The 8,359-nt window shown below is 34.7% G+C and overlaps 1 protein-coding gene across 2 annotated transcripts in view; it reads left to right on the top strand.

The window, feature by feature from the left end:
• Nucleotides 1-8,359, top strand: part of arb2a (ARB2 cotranscriptional regulator A) — a 107,851-nt gene that overhangs the window by 23,851 nt on the left and 75,641 nt on the right. For both annotated transcript variants that reach the window (XM_016238297.1, XM_016238298.1), the window contains exons 5-6: nucleotides 2,503-2,568; nucleotides 3,674-3,865. In XM_016238297.1, coding sequence (XP_016093783.1) covers nucleotides 2,503-2,568; nucleotides 3,674-3,865 — 258 coding nt within the window. The remainder of the gene's footprint in view (nucleotides 1-2,502; nucleotides 2,569-3,673; nucleotides 3,866-8,359) is intronic.

Genomic DNA, 8,359 nt, shown 5'->3' with positions numbered 1-8,359 from the left:
TCTTCTCTTCTCTTCTCTTCTCTTCTCTTCTCCCTGTTCATTGAGAGAAGATAATATTAAAGCCATTATTTACATAATAAATGTGCTGTGATGTTGTAATTTTAAGATTGTTTGTGACTGAGATGAAGCAAGAGAGCAGCAGTCTGTTATTGTACAACAGTAGCAAAATTGCTTTTGAAGCTGAATATGTTGCACTTCAACCTCATACGTTGGATTTTCTTAACTTTGTCAACCGGTTCCACGTAACTGGGTTATGTTGCATTTAATTAACATAATTTATTTCGGTAAACTTAAGTTTATTGCATAATGTTAAATCAATGCCATTTAATTGAAATGAAAAAGTTTGAGGTTTTAATCCAAAACGATTAAGTTCAGTTATTCTAAAATTAATATCAAACAAAAATTAAAACAAGTAATCCAATTTAATTTATTAGTTTATTTAATGAATGCAAGGGCAATTTTTTACAAAAGTTGTCTGACAAGAACAATTTTCACAAAATCTTTGCTCTGTAAAGATTTGTATTGTTAGTCATAACATGGTTTTGTCACATCCATGGCATGCCCAAAGTAGTTGTTTATTATTATTATTAAAACAACTTTAATTCTTGTTAGCAGGTCCTCAACCCAAGCACATGCTCTACACTTCACCACAATGATAACCCCCAAAAACACTAAACCAGAAACTCTTTTAAATACAAACATAAAAGAACATGAAACATCTCCCAATTTTATCATCTGGATAAAAAAAATGCATAAAATAACATTTTATTTCAACATTTACTCTCTCTATCCAGCCCTGTGCAAAGCATGATTGGAAGGCGAAATCCTGTTCCTAATTACACAACTAAAATCATTTATGTACTTTTAACTCAAATTAATTAAGTAAAGTGGTTGAAAAGAATTGTGTTGGATTAACTTAATTTACTTAAGTAAATTGAACAAGCATCAAATGTTATGTTTGGCCTAGTTAATTGAAACATGTTCTCTCAAAACGAGCCAAAATGCAGCTGTTTCAAGTCAGTTTACCACAATGCAATTGTTTAAATGAGAAGCCTAATACAATGGTGTTAAATGAAAATGATTTTTTTAAATAAACTGAACTGAATAATTTGAGTATACTGTCTGTTTCCGCTGCCTACAGTATATATGGAAGATCTATAATTCCGGTATATTGTTTTTCCAACCGGTGATGTTAGCATGGACAATCCCCTCTCCATTGGCACATGATGAGGGAACATGTTGCACGCATTCACGCGTTTTATCTACAAGACCCCTCGCCATCTTGTCGGACACGTATACTCAATCATCTGTGAGAGTGAATGGCCGTGGACCGTCTGGAACAGAACCCACGCACCCTTTCAAGACCCCCTCATTCTCTTCTCTCATATATCAAAAGAGAAGCACCTGAGGCACTGAAGCAATAATGTAGTATAAATGAAATTTCCTGCAAGGCTTATTGATGTCATTAAACACAAGCATATTGCACTTCAGAACCATTTTATTCTTCATCAGAGAGCTTGACATTTAGTGAATTAGGTACTGTTGAGCTGCCTGTATCTTCCTGCCATCACTGCCGTCGCCGCCTCCGTCACGGTCTGTAGAGATATGTCATCTCATTTAGGCCCGCTGACCGCTGACGAGCGCTAATATCCCTTTGCATTAGCTCATTTGAGCCTAATGTACTTTTGGTGTTGGTAATCAAATAAGCAATAGCTTAGGCTATGCCTTATGGCTTTAAATGAGTATGTAACCATTACGAGTGCATTATTACTCTATCTTCCCCCCCCCCCCCCCCAATTCATATGCATATTTGTTGTATTGATTATCTGCATATGAAGCCACAGATCATAGTTTGATTGGATCTTTAGAATCCTATTAATATATTAAAATTTGATCTAGTCTAGGCTTACTTCAGGACTTCAGATTGTACATTGAACATTTTTGTCAACCCTACATAGTACTGGAATTGTTCATTGCGCAAAATATACAGAGTTTAAACTTGGAAGTGTATTAACTAATGTTTGATCATTTTTAGTTGAGATGTGTTCAGATGTTGTAGCTTTTAGAATTAGATTTTTAATTTATAGTGAGTTTTTTGTTTGAATATGTCCTTATATTCAGTTTCATTTTCTTCAGGCAGGCATTTGCTGCACAAAACAGAATACATCAAAAGAATGTGCTACCACTTTGTTACCATTTAAATTGTATTTTGTATATACTATATACACGTGTGTGTGTGTGTGTGTGTGTGTGTGTGTACAGTGGGTACGGAAAGTATTCAGACCCCCTTAAATTTTTCACTCTTTGTTATATTGCAGCCATTTGCTAAAATCATTTAAGTTAATTTTTTTCCCTCATTAATGTACACACAGCACCCCATATTGGTTTTTTTTTTCCAACCGAAGTTAAAGTACATTTTAGTTTCAAACCAAATAGAAGTGCAGGTCATTTTTGCAAGTTAGTTTGAAAGACTTATAAGGATGTCTCTCTTGTCTCCTGTAGATCATTACAAAGTATGTTTATGAATGCCTGGAAAACGACTGCAACCTGAAGAAGGAGATCCTCCCCGTATGTAATGTATTTTTTTCCCTCCTTAATACTTTAGATGCCCACAATTTGAATCTAAACAGAATTATTGTGAAAACTGATACAGTTGTGCTTGGCATCCTATAAGATTACAATGGCCTATATTGCGTGAAAACGAAGTTTTAGAATGATATTCTTCAACACTTCTCAACTCTCCAGGAGAAAATTAAATTTGTTCTGATGGGAAAATTGTGTACGCTCAAGGAGATTCCTAAGGTGTGGTCACTGCATTCATATGAGCAATAATGTTATGATTTCTAGTACACTTTTTAAGAGGCATATCATTAAACTACACATCATTTTTGATAGCGGGTGTGTGCGCTTGGTAGTCATAGAATTTATGTCCTTTTAAAAGCACTGTAAATTACTCTCCATAAATCACCTGAACAATGCTGGCACAGGCTTTTATGAGCTGTTTTATATTGTGGAGAGAACCAAATGATGTTCTTGGACTCTGTATTGTCTTTCAGAGAGTTTCATGGGCAAAGCTGTCTGTGACCAACTGCATTTAGTGCTTAATCCATTTATCAAAGTCCATTTTAGACACAAAATGCATTGTTATTTTCAATCGTATGACTTTATGCTCATCTTAGAGTTTGCCACAAAACTTATCCCCACACAGGAAGCATACACCATGTAAATGTCAAGACGGATTTGATGCAGTGTAATGAAGTCATCAGACGCAGTGTAGCTCAGCATTGAGCGCCGTTCATTCGAAATGATTCCAGTCTCTGACTGCAATCAGCTGGTTCTGAGAGTGTCCTGCCCCACTTTAATAATACTAAATATAGTTGTTGACACACATCAGGGGATTGAGGAGCTGCACAAAAAACAAAATCAGTTCGAGGTTCACGAAGTTTGCCAAGTTCGACTAAATGATGATGGATGTTAGGTTTCTAATTTACTCCTGGCCTATGAATTCACAGCATTTTGGAATGTAGTGTGAACTCTGTGCCCTAAGTATGTTCAATAATATAAGGGTGAAATTTCCAAACTGAATATTTAATTTGCCGTAATCTTGTAACCTGCTGTAATTGGTGACTGGCATCTCAGTTTGATACTGATTGTAATATTTATATTCCTTCAGGTCGATTCGACTGTGGATGAACCGAAAAGCTTTATTTACATGAGCGAGGATGCCCTCACTAACCCAGAGAAGATCATGGTTCTCATCCAGGGCAGTGGAGTGGTGAGGGCAGGCCAGTGGGCTCGACGCCTCATCATTAATGAAGACCTCAACAGTGGGACACAGATACCCTTCATTAACCGTGCCAAAGAGGTGGGTTTTATTTTGTTTTTAAGGTTTTATTTTTTGTTTCGCAAAGGAAGTGTTTAAGTATGATTTATGTTACTTTCACTATTCGTTGTAAAAATAGTTAATTACTTATGGGTTGTATTGGGTGTGTATATAGTCTATTTATCCAGGCCAGCTTGTTCTGAGATCATTTGCCGACTCTATATTCCAATTCCAGCAAAAGTGTTTATTAATTTACAGGTCTTCTATATACACTATCGTTCAAAAATTTAAAATAAATAGCTAAATAAATAAATACATATTTTTAAAGTAATATTTCAGAAAATGTAATTTTAATACAGTAAAAACAGTAGTATTGTGAAATATTATTACAATTTATAAGAACTGTTTTCTATTTTAATTAGGGCTGGCAAGCGATTAAAATTTTTAATCTAATTAATTTCATGATGTGGCAATTAATTAATCTAATCTAAATTTGGCTAAAAATTACTCCCAAAAAGATAATTTAAAGTCATTGTTGTGTAAAGCATCAAACAGACGTTACAAAATGTAGCTTCAGCAAGAAATATTTTGTTTGATAAAATTTATTACATATATTTTTTTGGATCATGAGGGTGAGTAAATGATGACACAATTGTCATTTTTCGGTGGGTGAATTATACCTTTAATAATTTATTTTATTATTATTACTATGGAAATATGAAATTATTTCTTTAATGAAATGATACTCTATATAATAAACTAAAACTGCCAGTAGGTGGTGGTAAATATATTAATGATTAAGTCATCGAGTCATTTATTCATTTGATTCATACTAATGGCTACGTAAATAGTTCTTTATGAATGGTCCATTGAATCATTAGGCTTGTTCAACATGAAGCGGATCGTCACCATCAGACCGATCGGTGTGTGTCATCAAAGTACCGCGTGACAAGTACTTTGATGTCATACACCGATCGATCTGTGCAGCGCCGCTTAAAATCCAACGCGCCTATGGCCAATGGTTCAATGCGCCAAACGGTTCACCCAATTAGTTCAAAACGTGCATTAAGAAATGAAATGCCACTTTGTGTTGCTTGGAGACAGTTCTGCTTTGTCTTTATATTTTCGTTGGCAAAATTGAGCAAAACGGACAACATTGTCTAAAATAACACTATATTAACTTATTACTTACTGAACTCTTGTATAAGATCAGTGTCACATTTGCACTCGTGTGATATTGATATGATGTAAATATGAGACAAAAACTCAAACGGGGCATTTTTTTCCCCCATATCTTGAATTTTAGGGACATTTTAATTAGGCTACGTTCTCTAGGCTCCATCACGCAGTGCGTTGTTGCCCTGCCTCATATTTGTAATTAATCAGCTGTATGAAATGTCAGATAACCCACATAGGTCTGGGGCGCAGGGCAAGTGCGTTAAATGCGTTAATAATTTTAACGTGTTATTTTTCACCGTTATTAATTAATCTAATTAACGCGTTAAATTACCAGCCCTAATTTTAATATATTTTAAAATAATCCTGTGATGGCTAAGCTGAATTTTCATCAGCCATTACTCCGGTCTCCAGTGTCACATGATCCTTCAGAAATCATTCTGATGCTGATTTGATGATCAAAAATCATTTCAATTATTACACTTTTTAAAACAATTATTACACTTTTTTTCAACATTGATAATAAAAAATACCTAATAATTGGGCACCAATAATAATTGATGATAACTGAGCATGAAATCGGCATTATAATGATTTCTGGATGACCATGTGACACTGAAGACTGCAGTAATGGCCATCACAGGAATAAATTACATTTTAAAATATAATAAAATTCAATGTATGGTATATTTTTTGATTTGTAGTATTTATTTAAATATCTGAACTACAGGCCTGACTGGGCCAGTAGATTGTTCAGTAGCAATGAAAGTATTATCACATGCCTGTAGTCTGAGCAACTGCTGTATCTATCTCTATTTTCTCCTCTGTATCTCTCTTTACTCTCTCCAATCCATAGATATTTATTTACCCAGCAAAAGGAGCTGTTTTGCTGTTACGTGTGTACTGTAAACTGTAATTTAGATTTTCATTTATTTTCTCTGTCGGAGGATGTATCCCCGAGTGGAGTTATTTCCATCCATCGCGGCTAGTCGTTTGTCACGCCGCCCGCCGCTACCTGTGTAATTTCATCGGCCCGTGCGTTCAAATTGACTTAAGGGAGATCTCCCTCGCTCTTCCATCTAAATGTCATAAAACACACACACACTCCCACACTGATGTCTGCAGGCAAAGTCACTTTTCGTACAGCGCCAGGAAAAGACTGACGGGGAAGGCGAGTTTGCTTGTCTGTGTGTTTGAGAGACCGTAAGGTGGCTTATTGCATTTGCGAAGAGGTGCTTTCTGGGGGTGTACTGCAGTGGGTTGGACGGAAAGAATGCACGGTGTGTTCTGCCGACCATTTATCATACTAAATAATGACCCCAGCTTTGCTGTGACATCATCATAATAGCATTTACAGGAAGAGAGATTCCAGACTTTGTTGCATGTATATCAGTATGACAGAGGGAATGTGGCTGTCACTTTGCAATATCTGTATTGCTGAGGGGGTGCAGATGCACTGTCTGATTCTTCAAGTGACGGCTCGTGTTTGTGATTTCCTCTGTGATAAACAAGGCCACCTGAGGCCATGTGCCAAATATGCTCTGATCCGAGATCAGTCTGTTCTTTTAGCCTGTGAGAGGTGTTATTCTGATGGGAATTGGTTATGTGCTTACAAACAGATTTCATTGCTCCCTGATCTATCCTGTGAAGCTTTATTAAAGATTATTGTGTAGAAATAAGATTGTAAAATAAAGCAGGTTGATTCTGATATGAGCTGACTGTCATTTCAGAATAATATAGAATATAAAATAATAATGTAGCATTCAAATGTATAAAAGATTGAGGTTAGTGAGTGATAAATTGTTCTTTGTTCATCAAAGAATCCTTTCCACAAAATCAGTTTCCACATAATTATTAAGCAGCATGATAAAATGTTTCTTGAATACTAAATCAGCATGTTAGAATGATTTCTGAAGAATCATGTGACACTGAAGTCTGGAGTAATGTCTGTTAAACATTCATCTTGCCATCACAGGAATAAATTTGTATAATATTAAATAATATTTAATTTAATAGTATTAAATAATATATACATTTTATAGTATATATATTAACAAAAAACAATTTAAATGTAAAATTGTCATAATATTTTTTTTAATATTTACTGTGGTCTTGGTCATGTATATGTTTGTGTGTGTGTGTATATATATATATATATATATACATACATACATACACACAGTACCACTCAAAAGTTTGGGATCAGTAAGACTTGTAATGTTTTTAAAGAAGTCTCTTCTGCTCATCAAGGCTGCATTTATTTGATCAAAAATACAGACTATAAAACAGTAATCTTGTAAAATGTTATTACAATATAAAATAATGGTTTCTATTTTAATATACTTTAAAATATAATTTATTTCTGTGATAAAAGCTGAATTTCCATCAGCCATTACTCCAGTATAAAGTGTCACACGGTCCTTAAGAAATCATTCTAATATGCTGATTTATTATTAGAATTATCAATGTTGGCAACAGTTGTGCTGCCAAATATTTTTTGGGGAAACTGCGATTCTTTGATGAATAAAAAGTTAAAAAGAACAGCATTTATTCGAAATATAAATATTTTCTAACAATATAAAGCTTTTAGGGCTGCAACAACTAATCGATAAAATCGATTATTATCGATTATGAAAATCATCGACAACGATTCTCATTATCGATTAATCGGGTCTGCCCACAGTGCACGTCCAACAGAGTTTACATACTTGCCCAACTTCAGCCGGTCGCGTCAAATTAAAGCACTGAATTACTTATTTCTATGGACAAAATGCATCTAAAATAGTGGAGGAAACAGAATGAGATGCTGCAGGAGAGTTACGTGATCCAAGCTGCCCAAAACATGAGAATTATTTATTTTAAGCTTTAAGCTAATGCATTAGCGTAATTGCTTGCCCTGTCAGGCGCTTTAACAGATGCGTGTGTGTGTCCTCAGCGCAAAAAAACTTTCAGTTAACGGTCATATCCTTATGTATAAATGTCACAAATTCACGCGAGCATTTCCATTTTTGCATAAAGGTCCGTCCTGACAGTCTGTGTTAAATTAATCTTTACTGAATGTGTTTTCTCTTTATTATGGCAGGTGGTCTAATACATTTTTAAGCACTGTATGTTTTCATAGCATTCAGTTGGAACGTTTGTTTTAAGGACATTGGGAAGAATGTGGAATAGTGTGTTTTTGTCAATAAAATAAAAAAAGAAAATTGTTTGTTTTTAATCCGATTAGTCGGTGGGGGGGGGGAATAAAATAATCGATTAGCAAAATAATCGTTAGTTGCAGCCCTAAAATCTTTGCTATCACTTCTTAACAATTGAACACATCCTTGCTGAATACAATTTTTAATTTCTTTCAAAAAAAAA

This window comes from Sinocyclocheilus grahami, unplaced genomic scaffold, assembly GCF_001515645.1.
Source record: "Sinocyclocheilus grahami isolate Dianchi unplaced genomic scaffold, SAMN03320097.WGS_v1.1 scaffold535.1, whole genome shotgun sequence".
Taxonomy (NCBI): domain Eukaryota; kingdom Metazoa; phylum Chordata; class Actinopteri; order Cypriniformes; family Cyprinidae; genus Sinocyclocheilus; species Sinocyclocheilus grahami.
Note: the sequence above shows the minus strand (reverse complement) of the source record. Positions and strands in the feature narration are given on the sequence as shown.